Genomic DNA, 20000 nt, shown 5'->3' with positions numbered 1-20000 from the left:
ATATTGATTTCAGTTAGAAACAGTTTGAACAGTTTATTGTTTTTATGATCAGTAATCGATCAGCTAGTTGATGCATTAATAATAATCTATATAGCATATTGATCTTGCATTTTATATTCACTACAAACAGGAAGTGATTGTACAATAGAAGTTATCTTGTTGCATTATCTTCATTATTGATTTCTGATTGATTGATTGATTAGTTGTGTCAGTTTATAAAATAATCAATTATCAGGTAGCTCTAATGGTCACATGTAGGGATGAAACAGCTGGTGGATTCATTGATTAGTTAACGGACAGAACAATAACTGTTCCAGACGTGATGATTGGCTGAGTAAACATTTAAAGACGTTAACAACATGATCATAAATAAATAAATAAATATGAGCTTCAGCTGCAGCAGAGTTAAACATGAAGGAGACAGACAGCAGAGATTATTGCTTCTAAATAATATCAAGAAAAGGATCCAAACGAAACTGAATATATGTCAAAAAAACAACAAAGTACTAGAAGTGAACATTCATGTCAGTCTACAGTTAATGATTCTTATTTTAATATGTTGATTATTATTAATCGTTTAATCTTTAAAACATCAGAAAAAGTGACAAAGACATCTGAAGACGTCAGTCCAACGTGACGTCTTCAGATGTCTTATTATCTATAACGTTTATCAGAATAAAGTCGTTTATCACATGAAACACAGTTTATACCTCAAACATCTTTAGTGGGAAACGTTGTGCTCTTCATTCACCTCACTGACACAGATGCTTTGTTTACTGTCGTACTGGAGGATCTGCAGGCCGGAGCCGCGTCACGTTACCTGGCTGTGAATGAGCAGAAAGCTGAGTGATGTCAGAGGGTAACCTGAGCGCTGTGATTGGCTGATGGTCAGACAGGCTGCAGGTGAAAGTGAGGATGTTCATACGTCTTCACGTCAGCAACAAACCACCACGCAAAAATATTCAGTTTACGTCATGAATGACAAAGAAAAACATCAAATCATCACATCTGACAAGTTGGAACTCATGTTTGGAATATTTACATAAAGAACAGCTGATAATGAAAATACTAAATAATGAGTAAAAGTAAACAAGTACAGAGCCTGAGTGTGTCAGCAATAACAATATAAAGCCTTTTAAAAGTGATGCAGGAAACAGCTGATTTATTTTCACCATCACACACATGAAACACGAGCGTAGCTTCAGTCTGGAAGGACTTTAATTATTTATTTATGTTTTCTGTCGATACTTTAATTATTTATTTATGTTTTCTGTCATTGGAATCAGAAGAAAACAGCAGAAAGGACGTTTACTGGTAGTAAAGTACTCGAGTATTTCCACTTGATGCTACTTTAAACTTCCAGCTGGATTTTATATTATTTATATGTTTGTAATTAATTAGAGATCTACATTAAATCAACTTTGAGTCAGTGTTGTTATAAACATCAAAATACCATTTTGCAAAATAAATACTTTTAATTACATTTTAAATAAATACTTTTGATACTTTAAGTAACTTTTGCTTCTAATACATCTGTACTTTACTTGTAATGAAGTATTTTGAGTATTTAGTATAAAAGAACTAGAGAAATACTTCTAGCACGGCCCCGAGTAGGCAGATCACTCCATCTTTAGTGGCCCCCTGGTCGGCCCCTGGTCGGCCCTTTGTCGGCCCCTGGTCGGCCCCTGGTCAGCCCCTGGTCGGCCCTTTGTCGGCCCCTGGTCAGCCCTTTGTCGGCCCCTGGTCAGCCCTTTGTCGGCCCTTTGTCGGCCCTTGGTCAGCCCCTGGTCGGCCCTTTGTCGGCCCTTTGTCGGCCCTTGGTCAGCCCCTGGTCAGCCCTTTGTCGGCCCCTGGTCAGCCCTTTGTCGGCCCCTGGTCAGCCCCTGGTCAGCCCTTTCTCGGCCCCTGGTCAGCCCTTTGTCGGCCCCTGGTCAGCCCCTGGTCAGCCCCTGGTCAGCCCTTTGTCGGCCCCTGGTCAGCCCTTTGTCGGCCCCTGGTCAGCCCCTGGTCAGCCCTTTCTCGGCCCCTGGTCAGCCCTTTGTCGGCCCCTGGTCAGCCCTTTGTCGGCCCCTGGTCAGCCCCTGGTCAGCCCCTGGTCAGCCCTTTGTCGGCCCCTGGTCAGCCCTTTGTCGGCCCCTGGTCAGCCCCTGGTCAGCCCTTTCTCGGCCCCTGGTCAGCCCTTTGTCGGCCCCTGGTCAGCCCTTTGTCGGCCCCTTGTCAGCCCCTGGTCAGCCCTTTCTCGGCCCCTGGTCAGCCCTTTGTCGGCCCCTGGTCAGCCCCTGGTCAGCCCTTTGTCGGCCCCTGATCGGCCCTTTGTCGGCCCCTGGTCGGCCCTTTATCGGCCCTTGGTCAGCCCCTGGTCAGCCCTTTGTCGGCCCCTGATCGGCCCTTTGTCGGCCCCTGGTCAGCCCCTGGTCAGCCCTTTGTCGGCCCCTGATCGGCCCTTTGTCGGCCCCTGGTCGGCCCTTTATCGGCCCTTGGTCAGCCCCTGGTCAGCCCTTGGTCAGCCCCTGATCGGCCCTTTGTCGGCCCCTGGTCGGCCCCTGGTTAGATGATAAAGTAGAGCTGCTGCTTTACAGTCTGGTGTCATCTGGCAGAAAAAAAGGCAAATATTTATTTATTTTAATCATTTTCAAACAAATCTAATGAAAAAATGTAAAATATTTCCTGGTTGAAGCTAAAATATGATATAAAATATTTTGTGTTTTGAACTGTTGGTCGGACAGGATGAGACATGCGAAGACTTTTGTGGGATTATGAACAGATGATGACTGCAGATGAAAGACGGTGTGAGCTGCTGGCGGTGGATCAGTGAACCCAGCGGTGCAGACTAATTACTGGTGTAATGTGTTTGTTGGGAGGGCGGGAAGCCAGCGGGTCGCCGTGGCCTTAATTACTGTTGTTGTCTGTGTCACAGCGGTGATGACAGCTTCCTGTCACCGTGCTGCTCGCCAGCACTTCCTCTCACTCTTTTATAATTCATGCTCCTCCCGTCCCGCCGGGTCAGGTGATGCACCGCTTCACACCGACAGACACAACTCAACACTTTAGCACTGCAGGAAATATACGGATAAGCTGCTTAGAGATATAGAAAGAAAATTAATCTGCAACTATTTTGATACTGGATAGTAAATATTAGCTGCTTCCAGCTTCTCAGATGAGAAGATTTGCTGTTTTTCTTTGTCATATGTGACAGTTGATGAATATCTGAAGGTTTTAGTTGTGTTGAGTTCAGTTTACAGTCACATATGGCAAAGAAAAGTGTTAAATCATCACATCTGAGACGCTAAATCCAACTAATTTTTGCTTAAAAATGACTGAATTATGAAAATAGCTGCTGATTAATTTCCTGTTGATTGACTCGACGGCTGAAAACGTTTCTTTACCCACCGCTGACTGTTAGCTTCACAGGTTAATGCAACACACAGGATACACATGAGCACAGACAGAGATATTATAAATAATATGTTATATTATTGGAAGCTGCTCACAGTAAAACAACCTGAACCTGATGGTGTTGTTTGGAGCGACGGCATCAGGCGGCGTCCTGAACCTTCACACCCTGAAGATTTCATCCTTTCACAGAGCTGTGATAGAGAAACGTTCAGACCAGTAAAACCATCTGATATGAAAGATTCTCCTGTTGACTGATGGACACCTGACTGGAGGACTTTAACTGACTTTCCCCAAACGGTTTCTGCTGAGAGACGATTTGATCAGACACGTCAGGCTGACCTGTAATCTCTGTCTGCACACAGTGGTTGAATGTGTGAACGGTCACAATCCTGCAGTCACAGATACAAACGTAACCTAATATACACGTACGGTGGCCCCAAAGGACAAAACACATACAAAAGTAAAAACATGAACATTAAGGAAATACAACAAATACTAAAAAAACAAACAAAAAGGAGAAATGTAAACAGGTAAACAGGAAGTGGTCCCAGCCAGCAGGGGGCGTGATGAGCTCCATCAACAACATGATTTATGGAAAGTGTTCATAGTGGGTTAGTTTTTATTTTATGAGATTTTATGAAGGTTTCCTCTGTTAGCGCAGGTTGTTAATGGTGGCTAAGATAAGTCACATGTTCCTGCCTGAGCCGCACGTTCAGCGTTTCTTTTGATTCATTTTATGTGTCAAAATCAATATGAGAAATAATTATCTGTTGTTGCAAATCCACAACCGCTGAATATCACAGATAAATGTTCTGTTAACAGAATAAACCTTCATGGTTTCTCTGAACAGCTTCCATAAAACATGTTGCTGCTGCTCCTTCTTCTCCAGGTGAGATTCATCTGTAACCAAAAACATGGACGTCGTCACCGTGACGTCACCCGTTGGTTTGTGAACTGCCGTTTTGACCCCTCGAGTTTAACCATTTGATCGTCACCATCTTCGATTATTGGAGCCAGAAGTGACCAGTGACCATATTTGGACGAGAGGGTGGAGCTGATGCTAACTCTAGCTGCTAGCATGGTTAGCACGGTGCACTTACAGTCTATGGTTAACTGTGATAATGCTAATGCTAATTTTCATTAGCGAAAAATAGGCCTAAAACCATTAAAACAAATTGTTCTCAGCTGAAAAACGTGAATCAAGTGAGAAGGGTCGTTTTCTCGTAGACTAGCGGAGTCGCCCCCCGCTGGCCATTAGAGAGAATGCGGGTTGAAGCTACTTCCTCATTGGTTCATTTTTCAGACCCGGAGCTTCCTGCTGGTCTCTTACGAATTTAATTCATGTCTGTATTTTGTCCTTATGGGCCACCGTACACCAGCAATGGACATTTGCATCATTTTGGCGTAAGGAGAAATGTCCTTTTTGTAATAATTATTAACTAACTACTTCTTAGTAACTATCAGTCTGCTGTGAATGTTCAGTGTGACATGATGTGATGATCAGTCAGAGACTCTGTTCACACCTGCGTTAACATGCGTCTCAGGTGATCCGATGACTAGTGGACGGCTCAGTACAGGTGTGAACGCACCCAAGACGCACTGAGATCTGATCGCCCAGAACACATTGGGAGGCGTTCTGGGCCGCATGTGGCCACATTCTTGTAGCAGCGTGTACGCTGAAGGACGCCTACTCGACGACCTCTGCGTAAGTGGAAGTACGTACTGAGTAGCGCACCAAAGGCGTCATGTTAAAGTGCTTCCTCTTCTTCTTCTTTTAATTTCCAGCAGACTAGGCACAGGAAGTGCGTCGCTGCCTCCCGCTGGTTAAAAACAACAACGCGTTTGGTCTTTACATGTTTGTGTTTATTAGCATATAAAGCGGAGAAGTGAGATCCGATCACAAGTGGTCACTGGAGATGCATGTTACTGCCTGGTGTGGGCTGACGTACTTAGAGCTGACCTGTGAGTTTACAGGAAGTAGATTTTAAAATGTTTTTTGTTTTGTGTCATGACTGAAGCTCCTCCCTCCTGTAGATGACCTGTCGTTTCCGCTCTGCTCTCTGTAACTGTTGTTTGCGTCCGACAGCCTCAGAGGAGCCTTTCAGGAGTCCGTCCCGCTCTGCGTCCGACATGGACACGTTTTTCCGTCGTCACTTTAGGAGGAAGGAAGCAGCTCTGCAGGCGGACGCGGCGTCCTGCCGCCAGAGGAGGCCTAGCGTGGCCGTCCCGACCAGCAAGGCCCGCCGCAGGTCCAACGTCGGGCTGCCTTCCTCCACCCTGACGCAGCGGCGGCGCTCCAGCGTGCAGCTGCAGGTGGGGCCGCCGTGCGCGGGCGGCGGACGCCTGGCGAAGACGTCCAGACACAACAGGTGGGCGGGACACAGCCGGCGGCGCTCCAGCACCACCACGCCCAGCCTCAACCCCAGGTTCGCCGTGTGCAGGAAGAAGGTGGGCAAGCTGCGCACCATCGACACCCACCTGCTGGGCCCGTCCATGCTGCTGGCCAGCCTGATCCAGATGACGGAGGAGGACGAGGTCGAAGGCCTGGGGGCGGGGCTACCAGCCGGGGAGCAGCAGGTGGAGGTGAGGGACGGGGCCAACAGCAGGAGGATGTTCTCACGCTCCAGCAGCCTGCACTCAGACGGAGACAGCGACAGCAGCGATTACTCTAACGACAGCCAATCAGAAGCTAGTCAGCTGTCAGAGGCGGAGCAGCTGGTGGAGGAAGATGACAATGTCTCCTGGTCTGATCAGCACGCCGCCGCCTCCTCCCCGTCCTCCTCCGCCGCCGCCGCCCAGGAGATGATGAGGAAGACTCCGCAGCTGCCGCCGGCGTCACGGCCGCTGATCCGGGCTCCTCGCTGCCTCCGCAGGAACTCGTCTCAGGTGTTCTCAGGTGACTCCGCCCCCTGCGGCCGCCGCGCCTCCAGCCAGAGGAAGAGGAGGAGGATCTCCACCATCTCCAAGGCGGGGAGCCCCTGGCCGGGGAGAGGCCCCCCGCTGCCCAGCCGCAGGAGCTCCGTCTTTTACCTCAGCCACCCGGCCTTCTACAGGGGCCCCGGGGCCCTCAGCCCGCTCGGCTACGACTCGCGTCTGGAGAGCTGGAGCGCCTTCCTGCTGTATGTAGTCCCGACCGCCAACATGGCGGCTGCAGTTAGCTGCTCGCTCCCTGCTGCTGTTTCCATTCACTTTCATTTTATTCACCCATTCATGTCCTGAAGATTTATATATTATATATTTTTATATTGATCTTGTTTGTGCAAACGAGTAAATATAAGTTATTTTATGTAGTGTTGTAATGTAATCAAACTTCATCCTGCAGTAGTATCAAACTCTCACCTGTACAATCAGCTGTTCTTCACTGATTTGATGATTCTGCAAAACTCCAGATTCTGTTTGATTAAGTTTTTCTGCATCTGATGTTTTTATAATTTTTGCTCTCTGCAGTGTGATAAATAAACTCTGGTTAAGATATGTCAGGCTCATGGAGTTAAATTAGGCAAAGATCCTGGTGGCAGTTAATGAAGAGTTGAATGTTAATTGAACATAAATTGTGTGAGATGGTCCAGTATGAACAGGAGAACTGGAGGCTTCGTTTCGTCCTTGAGAACTCAAGCTGCACTTTTTCCAGAGATTTCAACCAAAATATGATTAAGTTGCATTAAGGCACATTTTATTTTGCTGATTTTACATTTGGATGGAAACTTGGATAGTGAATCTTCATAATTGTTGGCGGATCCGCAGTGCAAGTCTCTATAATCTACCGCCGGTCCACGAGTAGCCATATAAAATATACAAATATTCAGCTCTGTCCTCTCCTCGCCTGCATATTCCTCTGTGACAAGGTTTAACATGTTTATACTGAGTTTTATATTCACAACAGAAGTCAGAGTGTAAAAGTCACGCAGGACATAAGAGACAGTTTGTGACATTCAGAGACAAACGACACACGTTGCTGCACATGAAACATAAATATCATTTATCATTGAAATCATTTGTGGTGTCAGCCTGAGATTCTGCTGCAGACACAAACATCCTCCATGGAGCCGAAGCTCATTAGCAGCTAACAAAGACACCAGTGACTCACCAACCAAACACTGATCCAGCAGCTGGTTGCTAAGGTTCATCAGTCAGTCGGTCCGCAAACAAAAGACTCCTGAAATGTTTGTACGACTTCCTGAAATGCAAATAACATGAGATCAGACAGAAATCAGTACATCAAACTTTAAAAACCTCCTTCAGTCGTGTTTTAGGACGAGATTTCATAATAATTTGTGTCTGATCTCTGAATATGTAAATATTGATTTCAAATGTTTAATTGCTGCACACAAGATGTCTCCTATTTATCATTATTAATTAGTCTATGCAGAGTTAATAAGTGGTTTATAACACTCGTTAATGCAGCTGTCAGCAGATATAAACAGATCATGGATGACAATATAGTAATAATATCAAATATGTTTTCATAGGAGAAGTTGTAATAAATACTTGTTATCATGATTATATGATGGATGGAGGGAGAGAGAAAGAAAGAGGGAGACACAGAGAAGCAGAATAACAACAATAATAACAATGTTAATAATAATCAAAATTATAGAAAATATAACTATAATAATAGCAGCAATGGAAGGTCTCCTGTGAGATGAGAAAGCACAAAAACTCTGGAGAAGAAGCAAAGTTAGTGACATGCATTGATGTTACATGAATGCATACAGATGGAGAGGAGGAGGAGGAGAGAGGAGCTCAGTGCATCATGGGAAGTCCCCCAGCAGTCTAGGCCTATAGCAGCATAACTAAGGGCTGATCCAAGGCGAGCCTGGTCGGCCCTAACTATAAGCTTTATCAAAAAGGAAAGTTTTAAGCCTACTCTTAAACATAGAGAGGGTGTCTGCACCCCGGACTGAATCTGGTAGATGGTTCCATAGAAGAGGAGCCTGATAGCTGAAGGCTCTGCCTCCCATTCTACTTTTAAAGACTGTAGGGACCACCAGTAAGCTGCATACTGGGAGCGCAGTGTTCTAGTGGGATAATACGGTACTATGAGCTCTTCAAGATATGATGGTGCCTGACCATTAAGGGCTTTGTAAGTTAGGAGAAGGATTTTAAATTCTATTCTAAATTTTACAGGAAGCCAATGTAGTGAAGCTAAAATGGGAGAAATGTGGTCTCTTTTTCTAGTTTTAGTCAGAACACGTGCAGCTGCGTTCTGGACCAGCTGGAGAGTCTTTAGAGACTTGTTAGAGCAGCCTGATAATAAGGAATTGCAATAATCCAGCCTAACAAAAGCGTGAACTAGTTTTTCTGCATCTTTTAGGGACAGGATGTGATTTTTGTGATATTACCTAAGTGAAAAAAGGCAGTCCTTGAGATTTGATTTATGTGGGAGTTAAAGGACATATCCTGATCAAAGATAACTCCCAGATTCCTTACGGTGGTGCTGGAGGCCAGGGTAATGCCATCCAGAGCAGCTTTATCATTAGATAATGTGTTTCTAAGGTGTTTAGGGCCAAGCACAATAACTTCAGTTTTATCTGAATTTAGTAGTAGAAAATTGCAGGTCATCCAGGTCTTTATGTCGTTAAGGCATGTTTGGAGTTTGTTTAACTGATTGGGTTCATCTGGCTTCATTGATAAATATAATTGGGTATCGTCTGCATAACAATGAACATTTATGGAGTGTTTCCTAATAATATTACCTAAAGGAAGCATATACAAGGTGAATAGAATTGGTCCAAGTACAGAACCTTGTGGAACTCCGTGTCTAACTTTTGCCTTCACGGAGGATTCATCATTAACATGTACAAACTGAAATCGGTCTGATAAATAGGACTTAAACCAGCTTAATGCAGTTCCTTTAATGCCAATTAAATGTTCCAGTCTCTGCAAAAGGATTTGATGGTCAATTGTGTCAAATGCAGCACTAAGATCTAACAGGACAAGTATAGAAACAAATCCTTTGTCCGATGCAGTTAGGAGGTCATTAGTGACTTTCACCAGTGCTGTCTCTGTGCTATGATGCCTCTAAATCCTGACTGAAAATCCTCAAATAAACTATTATGTAGAAAGTCACATAACTGATTAGAGACTGCTTTCTCAAGGATATTTAGGATACAAGGAGACTTTACAGGACTGTGGTACATAGCCTGTTACTAAAGACAGACTGATCATATCTAGTAAAGAAGTGCTCACTAAGGGTAAGACTTCCTGAAGCAGCCTAGTTGGGATGGGATCTAAGAGACAGGTTGATGGTTTGGATGAAGAAATCGTTGAAGTTAGTTCGGTTTTACGGCTGTTTCTAAGGTTCCTGTGTTTGTGGATAAATCGGAGCCTGTTGCTTAATTTAGTCTCTAATAGTTAGAATTTTATCGTTAAGAAGCTCATGAAGTCGTTACTACTGAGAGCTGCAGGAATACATGGACCAGTAGAGTTATGCTGACAGGAAGCTGGAGCTCATTAATGATGATGATGATGAGCAGCTTCCTGTATGTTAATGACGAAGCTGCCAGACTAACGTCAGAGCGTCTCTAACGAGCAGCAGAGACGCGTCAACACAGATTCTCCTCAAAACGCTTCTTCTTCTTCTTCTGTCCTCTTTCAGGAAAGCCATCGCCAAGCCGGGCCTGCAGCACGCCGTGACTCCTCCCACCGTGACGCCGTCCGGACAGACGGAGCCGCTGCAGGAGCCCAGCAGCACCGTGGACTGGAGCGTAAGTCACTGCTCCTCACTGCTCCTCACTGCTCCTCACTGCTCCTCGCTGCTCCTCGCTGCTCCTCACTGCTCCTCGCTGCTCCTCACTGCTCCTCACTGCTCCTCACTGCTCCTCGCTGCTCCTCACTGCTCCTCACTGATCATCACTGATCCTCACTGCTCCTCGCTGCTCCTCACTGATCATCACTGATCACCACTGCTCCTCACTGCTCCTCGCTGCTCCTCACTGCTCCTCACTGCTCCTCGCTGCTCCTCGCTGCTCCTCACTGCTCCTCGCTGCTCCTCACTGCTCCTCACTGCTCCTCGCTGCTCCTCGCTGCTCCTCACTGATCCTCACTGCTCCTCGCTGCTCCTCACTGATCATCACTGATCACCACTGCTCCTCACTGCTCCTCGCTGCTCCTCACTGATCATCACTGCTCTTCACTGCTCCTCACTGATCACCACTGCTCCTCACTGCTCCTCACTGCTCCTCACTGATCAACACTGATCATCACTGCTCCTCGCTGCTCCTCACTGCTCCTCACTGCTCCTCGCTGCTCCTCACTGCTCCTCACTACTCCTCACTGATCCTCACTGCTCCTCGCTGCTCCTCACTGATCATCACTGCTCTTCACTGCTCCTCACTGCTCCTCACTGATCAACACTGATCATCACTGCTCCTCACTGCTCCTCACTGCTCCTCACTGATCATCACTGCTCCTCACTACTCCTCACTGCTCCTCGCTGCTCCTCGCTGCTCCTCACTGATCATCACTGCTCCTCACTGCTCCTCACTGCTCCTCGCTGATCATCACTGCTCTTCACTGCTCCTCACTGCTCCTCACTGCTCCTCGCTGCTCCTCACTGCTCCTCACTGATCACCACTGATCAACACTGCTCCTCGCTGCTCCTCACTGCTCCTCACTGATCACCACTGCTCCTCACTGATCAACACTGCTCCTCGCTGCTCCTCGCTGCTCCTCGCTGCTCCTCACTGATCAACACTGCTCCTCGCTGCTCCTCACTGCTCCTCGCTGCTCCTCACTGCTCCTCACTGATCATCACTGCTCCTCACTGCTCCTCACTGCTCCTCACTGATCATCACTGCTCCTCACTGCTCCTCGCTGCTCCTCACTGCTCCTCACTGCTCCCCACTGATCATCACTGCTCCTCACTGCTCCTCACTGCTCCTCACTGCTCCTCACTGATCATCACTGCTCCTTGCTGCTCCTCGCTGATCCTCACTGATCATCACTGCTCCTCGCTGCTCCTCACTGCTCCTCGCTGATCCTCACTGCTCCTCACTGCTCCTCACTAATCAACACTGATCCTCACTGCTCCTCACTGCTCCTCACTGCTCCTCACTGCTCCTCACTAATCAACATTGATCATCACTGATCATCACTGATCATCACTGATCATCACTGCTCCTCGCTGCTCCTCGCTACTCCTCACTGATCATCACTGCTCCTCACTGCTCCTCACTGATCATCACTGCTCATCACTGATCACCACTGCTCCTCACTGCTCCTCACTGCTCCTCGCTGCTCCTCACTGCTCCTCACTGCTCCCCACTGATCATCACTGCTCCTCACTGCTCCTCACTGCTCCTCACTGATCACCACTGCTCCTCACTGCTCCTCGCTGCTCCTCACTGATCATCACTGCTCCTCGCTGCTCCTCACTGCTCCTCACTGCTCCTCACTGATCACCACTGCTCCTCACTGATCACCACTGCTCCTCACTGCTCCTCACTGATCACCACTGCTCCTCACTGCTCCTCACTGCTCCTCACTGCTCCTCACTAATCAACACTGATCATCACTGCTCATCACTGCTCCTCGCTGATCATCACTGCTCCTCACTGCTCCTCACTGATCATCACTGCTCCTCACTGATCACCACTGCTCCTCACTGCTCCTCGCTGCTCCTCGCTGCTCCTCACTGATCACCACTGCTCCTCACTGCTCCTCACTGATCATCACTGCTCCTCACTGATCACCACTGCTCCTCACTGCTCCTCGCTGATCATCACTGCTCCTCACTGCTCCTCACTGATCATCACTGCTCCTCACTGATCATCACTGCTCCTCACTGATCACCACTGCTCCTCACTGCTCCTCACTGATCACCACTGCTCCTCACTGCTCCTCACTGATCATCACTGCTCCTCACTGATCATCACTGCTCCTCACTGATCACCACTGCTCCTCACTGCTCCTCACTGATCATCACTGCTCCTCACTGCTCCTCAGCAGACTTGCTGAAGCCTGTTGAGGCACCTTCTCTGTGACTTAACGTGACTTGTTGTTTGCAGGACAACGCTCAGTTTGGCGAACACATCTGGTTTGAGACGAGCGGGTCTGGAGACTTCTGCTACGTTGGAGAGCAGTACTGCATCGCTAAATCACTGGTGAGTTAGAAACTCTGCTCTGAATCCCGCTGCTACAGAACAACATGTCTCTCTGTGACGCGTCTGTGATTCTCTCCTGCAGCAAAAGTCCGTGGCGAGGAAGAAATGTGCAGGCTGTAAGATATCGGTCCACACCATGTGTATGGAGCAGCTGGAGAAGGTAAACTCTCGAACCTTCTGGATTATTATCAGTGGTCCTCTGAGAGTTTCTCTCCTCACAGTTTCTTCTCTTTGTGATCAGATTAATTTCAGGTGCAAGCCGTCATTCAGGGAACCAGGATCTCGAGCTGTCCGAGAGGTCAGTGTCTGTCAAACTAGTTACCCCGCTAGTGTCTGAGGACACTCAACTTCTCTCTAAGAGTTTACATTAATGCAGAAGATCAAAGGTTATCGACTCCTCTTGTGTTAACGCTGGTTGTGTTTCACAGTCCAACGTGGTGCGACATCACTGGGTCCACAGGAGACGTCAGACGGGGAAATGTCGACAGTGTGGGAAGGTGAAGGTCTCCATCCGTTGGCATCTTTAACTTTAGTTCACTGACAGACTCCAGAGATCTGATCTGCTTCTCTCTCCAACAGGGTTTTCAACAGAAGTTTTCATTTCACAGCAAAGAGATTGTTGCCATCAGCTGCTCGTGGTGCAAACAGGCGGTAAGTCTGTTATAGAGAACAGAAACCAAATACATTGTGCATTAACTCGGTGTGTGCTGCAGCATTATTTCACATGTTGGTGCACATTTGTGTTTAGTTTCAGGTGAAGTTAGTTTGGTGAAGTCTGGATGTTGTTTCTGACGTCATTCAGCAAATCAACAAAACACAAGAGGAGCAGATGATACTAACCAAGCTTTGGTTCAGCAACATTAGATACAGCAAGATTAGATATCTGAAGAAGAGAGAGAACAAAAAGCGTAGCAAAATAATTGTGAATACCTATAAACATTAAACAAAAATATACAAATACTCAAAAACATTTTCAACTAAGTTTGATGGGTCACATGTACCAGATAAGTCAGTGTAATCAGCAGTTTAGATAAAAAGTTTGTATTAATATGAATTAAAATCCACATTTACTCAGTTTAACACACTCAGGAGTTGTAAAGCTGCAGCTGGTGGTTGATTAACTGAGACACTTTGTTTTCTTCTCTTTATTAATTATTCTGTAATTTTAGCTGTTTAACAAAATTTACGTGTTTGCTTTAAAAAGTGACTGAACCATCCTCGTTATTATCTTTGCTGTTTCATTTCATTTTTCCATTGTTTGGGCAAATATTCGGTGTGAGAAAGGCAGGACTTTACCTTTCATCTTTTGATTAACAGCTACATTTGGAAAGAAATGGAAGACTTAATTATATTTTGTGTTTATTTGTTTGTTTGTGTGTTTTTAATAAACACATTTGGGAAAGTAACCCTCTAGATAGAAGCAGCCTACACTGTTCTGTTGTTTGATTTTACTAAAAACAATTAAGTAAAAAATAAAAAGTGAGAACTGAATCTACTTTTTGAGGAGGTCGGTTGTACAGAAGGTACGGATGTTGTGTAATTATTTACCTTTTTCCATGCTGCCTGAAAACAAGAAAACAAACACGTCTTAAACTCGACGCCCCCGAAGTTCAAGCTGACGTTACATTATGAAAGCATGTTTGTCTTTAAGAAGAGACTTCAGGATGACAGAAACATGTACTGGGTGGACAATTACAAAGATATTTACTGTGAAATGCAGAATTACAAGCTCTGAGCTCACTGTAGCTGCACCTCTGTAAAATCAATCAATCATTCATTGATAAAACAAATAATCAATCATTCATTCATTGATAAAAGAAAAACCAAGCAGGGCTGACGGTGTGTCTCCACAGAGCTGCTGTCCTGAAGAAACACAAAAAACAGATTTACTTTATAGAAACAGAAACAGAAAACTAGAAACATCATCTAGCAACAGTGTCAGTGTCCCAGTGAGGTCACTTCCTGTCTGTGTTTCAGTATCAGTGAGGTCACTTCCTGTCTGTGTTTCAGTATCAGTGAGGTCACTTCCTGTCTGTGTTTCAGTATCACAACAAGGTGACATGCTTCATGCTGCAGCAGATCGAGGAGTGCTGCTCGCTGGGAGCTCACGCTGCCGTCATCGTCCCTCCCACCTGGATCATCAGGGTCCGCAGACCGCAGGTACACACACACACACACACAACCACACACACACACACACACATAACCACACACACAACCACACACACACACATGCACGACCACACACACAACCACACACACACACATGCACGACCACACACACAACCACACACACACACATGCACGACCACACACACAACCACACACACACACATGCACGACCACACACGCACAGGTGCACGCATGCACACACATACATACAAGGATGATTGGTCCTCATAGGGGTGGTTGGTCCCCATAAAGGTGGTTGGTCCCCATAAAGGTGGTTGGTCCCCATAAAGGTGGTTGGTCCCCATAAAGGTGGTTGGTCCCCATAAGGGTGGTTGGTCCCCATAAGAGAGGTTGGTCCCCATAAAGGTGGTTGGTCCCCATAAGGGTGGTTGGTCCCCATAAAGGTGGTTGGTCCCCATAAGGGTGGTTGGTCCCCATAAAGGTGGTTGGTCCCCATAAGGGAGGTTGGTCCCCATAAGGGTGGTTGATCCCCATAAGGGAGGTTGGTCCCCATAAGGGTGGTTGATCCCCATAAAGGTGGTTGGTCCCCAGAAGAGAGGTTGGTCCCCATAAGGGTGGTTGATCCCCATAAGGGAGGTTGGTCCCCATAAGGGTGGTTGATCCCCATAAAGGTGGTTGGTCCCCAGAAGGGAGGTTGGTCCCCATAAGGGTGGTTGGTCCTCATAAAGGTGGTTGGTCCCCAGAAGGGAGGTTGGTCCCCATAAGGGTGGTTGGTCCCCAGAAGGGAGGTTGGTCCCCATAAGGGTGGTTGGTCCTCATAAAGGTGGTTGGTCCCCATAAGGGAGGTTGGTCCCCATAAAGGTGGTTGGTCCCCAGAAGGGTGGTTGGTCCTCATAAAGGTGGTTGGTCCCCATAAGGGAGGTTGGTCCCCATAAAGGTGGTTGGTCCCCATAAGGGTGGTTGGTCCTCATAAAGGTGGTTGGTCCCCATAAGGGAGGTTGGTCCCCATAAGGGTGGTTGGTCCCCATAAGGGAGGTTGGTCCCCATAAGGGTGGTTGGTCCTCATAAAGGTGGTTGGTCCCCATAAGGGAGGTTGGTCCCCATAAGGGTGGTTGGTCCTCATAAAGGTGGTTGGTCCCCATAAGGGAGGTTGGTCCCCATAAGGGTGGTTGGTCCTCATAAGGGTGGTTGATCCCCATTAGGGAGGTTGGTCCCCATAAGGGAGGTTGGTCCTCATAAAGGTGGTTGGTCCCCATAAGGGAGGTTGGTCCCCATAAGGGTGGTTGGTCCTCATAAGGGTGGTTGATCCCCATTAGGGAGGTTGGTCCTCATAAGGGTGGTTGGTCCCCACAGTGTGTGTGTGACAGGTCCTCACACTGTGTATTAAACACACACACATACAGCCACTGATGTGTGTGTTTGTCTTCTTTTCTGTAGACGTCTCTGAAGTCCAGTAAAAAGAAGAAAAGGACGTCGCTGAAATGCAACAAGTCGAGCAAGAAGGGAGCGGAGGTGAGGAAGAGACGACACAACAAACATCAGTTAATAAATGTCAGACAAAGAATTGTGTAAAGTTGAACAAATACAAAAAAATCAAACAACAAGAAAAGAAATCATGTGCAGGGAGAGGAAAAATACCTCTAATAATAACATACAAACATACATGAATATACAAGAAAAACAAAGTCAGACTATTAAAAAAAAAAAAAGATTATAAAACCAAAATTAATTTTTTTTTTAAATCTGCTCTAAAGTTTTAACCCAGAGAGAATCGCAGTAGTCTGGAGAGACCTGCATTATCTGATTATTGACCTGATTATTATTCCAAGGAATTTCGTTTTTTTTTACTTAAGGTGTGTCATTACTGAACACACACGTGAGATCTTAGATGAAAATAATAAAAATTTGATTTTGTAATATTTAGAGACAGTTTGTTTACTTTAAAATGATTCTGCATTAGCAGATGACTGAAAATTAGAGTGACAGAACTAAGGTTATGTCATCTGCAAGCATTATGGGACAACATTTGGTAAACCGTTTATATAAATGAGGAATAATAGAATGGACCCCTGGGGCAAACCTAAATGTTCAAGGACTGTTATATTGAGGCTGTTATTAACATTGTATTAAGGTTAATAAGTTAGTATGATATATATGTCTCTCAGCTCCAAGATGGCCGCTGGAAGCCCTTCCTGGTGAAGCCTCTTCCCTCTCAGCTCATGAAGCCTCTGCTGGTGTTCGTTAACCCAAAGAGTGGCGGAAATCAGGTACTTTAACATCCCTGCTCGCTACATCCAGTATAATACATCAGTGGAAGGAGCCTGTTGAAAGATCCACCAAATCCAGCTCACTATAGACTATTTACCTTATCAATTGATTTTTTTAATTATATGATGAAACATTTGGTCTGAAAATGACAGCCAGTAGTGACAAATGTCCATCAGGTCCCCAGAAATCTTTAAAGAGTAAATTAAAGGTGAACTGCAGGTATTTTCTCTGTGTAAAAGCTAGAATAAAGCGTCTCCAGAGTGAGCTAATGATGTCACTGACGATGTCACAGTGTGCATTGAAAAGTAATAAAATAATGTAGCTCCAGGCTACATTAGCCACTACTAGCATCACACACCACAATCTCCAGGTGCATTGTGGGTAATGCAGGCACCAGGTTTGGGCAAAGATAAGGTAACAGTGATGGAGTACACTATGACGTCACTGCAGTGAGGTGAGAAGTTACCACTAGAGGTCAACAAAAACAAGACTTTCAGGTGTGTTAAGTTGCTCTTTAAATTGTTACATTTTATCCAACAAAGTTGTTGACGACACATTTCTGTGGGAAACAGAAGAATCCACTGATGATTTCAGAACATGTTTGGTTTATTGTTCTTCTTTTTCTGCACAACTGGTCAAAATGATTATATTCAGCAGCTTCAGAAGAGTTTTCTTGAGTTTGGTGGATTTTACTGCATGATGTTCAACAAACATCAAATCAAAGATCTCAGACTCAGGTTTTGTTTGTTCACTACAAACTGAGAAATGTAGTTCTGGACAAAAGTGTGACTGAAATCATTCTGCATAGTGAGATAAAAAAAGAAAAATAAAGCTGAAAGCTGAAAATAAACACAATTTTGTTCTGTTTTTATGGAGTGGAACAAATAATTTGCACCAGTTTAAGTTAAAGAAACACATTTTCCCTCTAAACTTCTGTTTTCTTCCTTTTAGGGAGCAAAGATCATCCAGTCTTTCATGTGGTACCTGAACCCTCGGCAGGTGTTCGACCTGACGAAAGGTGGACCCAGAGAGGGGTGAGGAGTTCTCCAGAGTCTTCTCAGTCTCTTTATATCACTGCAGTTCCTTCATTTCTTCCTTCCTGCTCTTCATGTGTCAGTCTCAGATGAAACTAACTGTCCGGGCTTTGCTTTGTGTTTCCTGCAGGTTGGAGCTGTACGCCAAAGTGCCCAACCTGAGGATCCTGGCCTGTGGGGGGGACGGGACAGTGAGTCCAACATTAAACACTGCTGCCATTAAAACTTCTCACATGGAAAAAAGTTTTTCCTTGTTGTCAGATAACAAAGCTGCTGTACTTCTTTTAAACATTACACTAAACTTTAAAAACCTTCACAATGAAATTTAGGAAAACTCAAAACTCTCAGCTTTTCAAACTTGCTTTTACCTGAATGTTTTTATTTTACCTTTTCCACATCAATCATTTATCTAATGTTCATTTTATTTCTGTTGAAATCTCTCTTTATTTGTTTCTTTGATACCGATATACTCACTACTAATAATTAGTTTTATCTTTAACGACTCTGTGGCAGGCAGCAACGCATGTAATAGTACAATATTATAAAACATAAACTTAATATGTGTGTGTTCAGGTGGGATGGCTGCTGTCTGTGTTGGACCTGCTGAAGCTCCACCCCCAGCCTCCTGTGGCCATCCTCCCTCTGGGAACGGGCAACGACCTGGCCAGGACGCTCAACTGGGGAGGGGTGAGTTCTGCTGGAGTTTAACTGGAGCTCTACTGAGCTCTGACACAATTCTACTGAGCAGTAACACAACTCTACTGAGCTCTAACACAACTCTACTGAACTCTAACACAACTTTACTGAGCTCTAACACAACTCTACTGAGCACTAACACAACTCTACTGAGCTCTAACACAACTCTACTGAGCTCTAACACAACTCTACTGAGCATTAACACAACTCTACTGAACTCTAACACAACTCTACTGAGCTCTAACACAACTCTACTGAGCTCTAACACAACTCTACTGAGCTCTAACACAACTCTACTGAGCATTAACACAACTCTACTGAGCTCTAACACAACTCTACTGAGCATTAACACAACTCTACTGAGCACTAACACAACTCTACTGAGCTCTAACACAACTCTACTGAGCAGTAACACAACTCTACTGAGCTCTAACACAACTCTACTGAGCTCTAACACAACTCTACTGAGCATTAACACAACTCTACTGAGCATTAACACAACTCTACTGAGCACTAACACAACTCTACTGAGCACTAACACAACTCTACTGAGCACTAACACAACTCTACTGAGCTCTAACACAACTCTACTGAGCTCTAACACAACTCTACTGAGCAGTAACACAACTCTACTGAGCTCTAACACAACTCTACTGAGCACTAACACAACTCTACTGAGCAGTAACACAACTCTACTGAGCTCTAACACAACTCTACTGAACTCTAACACAACTCTACTGAGCATTAACACAACTCTACTGAGCACTGACACAACTCTACTGGGCTCTAACACAACTCTACTGAGCACTAACACAACTCTACTGGGCTCTAACACAACTCTACTGAGCACTAACACAACTCTACTGAGCTCCAACACAACTCTACTGAGCAGTAACATAACTCTACTGAGCACTAACACAACTCTACTGAGCAGTAACACAACTTTACTGAACTCTAACACAACTCTACTGAGCACTAACACAACTCTACTGAGCACTAACACAACTCTACTGAACTCTGACACAACTCTACTGAGCACTAACACAACTCTACTGAGCTCTAACACAACTCTACTGAACTCTGACACAACTCTACTGAACTCTGACACAACTCTACTGAGCACTAACACAACTCTACTGAGCACTAACACAACTCTACTGAGCACTAACACAACTCTACTGAACTCTGACACAACTCTACTGAGCTCTAACACAACTCTACTGAGCACTAACACAACTCTACTGAGCACTAACACAACTCTACTGAACTCTAACACAACTCTACTGAGCACTAACACAACTCTACTGAACTCTAACACAACTCTACTGAGCACTAACACAACTCTACTGAGCACTAACACAACTCTACT

General features: G+C 45.5%; 1 protein-coding gene across 2 annotated transcripts in view; it reads left to right on the top strand.

The window, feature by feature from the left end:
* Positions 1-20000, top strand: part of dgkzb (diacylglycerol kinase, zeta b) — a 72695-nt gene that overhangs the window by 20874 nt on the left and 31821 nt on the right. The window contains exons 1-14 of one of the 2 annotated variants that reach the window (XM_042410720.1): positions 4987-5111; positions 5483-6515; positions 9995-10103; positions 12405-12500; positions 12583-12660; positions 12742-12798; positions 12929-12997; positions 13080-13151; positions 14544-14660; positions 16071-16145; positions 16799-16900; positions 17853-17935; positions 18066-18126; positions 18509-18622. In XM_042410720.1, the coding sequence (XP_042266654.1) occupies positions 5042-5111; positions 5483-6515; positions 9995-10103; positions 12405-12500; positions 12583-12660; positions 12742-12798; positions 12929-12997; positions 13080-13151; positions 14544-14660; positions 16071-16145; positions 16799-16900; positions 17853-17935; positions 18066-18126; positions 18509-18622 (2136 nt within the window). In that variant the 5' untranslated portion in view covers positions 4987-5041. Of the gene's footprint in view, positions 1-4986; positions 5112-5482; positions 6516-9994; positions 10104-12404; positions 12501-12582; positions 12661-12741; positions 12799-12928; positions 12998-13079; positions 13152-14543; positions 14661-16070; positions 16146-16798; positions 16901-17852; positions 17936-18065; positions 18127-18508; positions 18623-20000 lie in introns of those variants that run through there. The other variant, XM_042410721.1, reaches the window with a different exon arrangement.

This window comes from Thunnus maccoyii, chromosome 5, assembly GCF_910596095.1.
Source record: "Thunnus maccoyii chromosome 5, fThuMac1.1, whole genome shotgun sequence".
NCBI classification, from domain to species: Eukaryota; Metazoa; Chordata; class Actinopteri; order Scombriformes; family Scombridae; genus Thunnus; species Thunnus maccoyii.
Note: the sequence above shows the minus strand (reverse complement) of the source record. Positions and strands in the feature narration are given on the sequence as shown.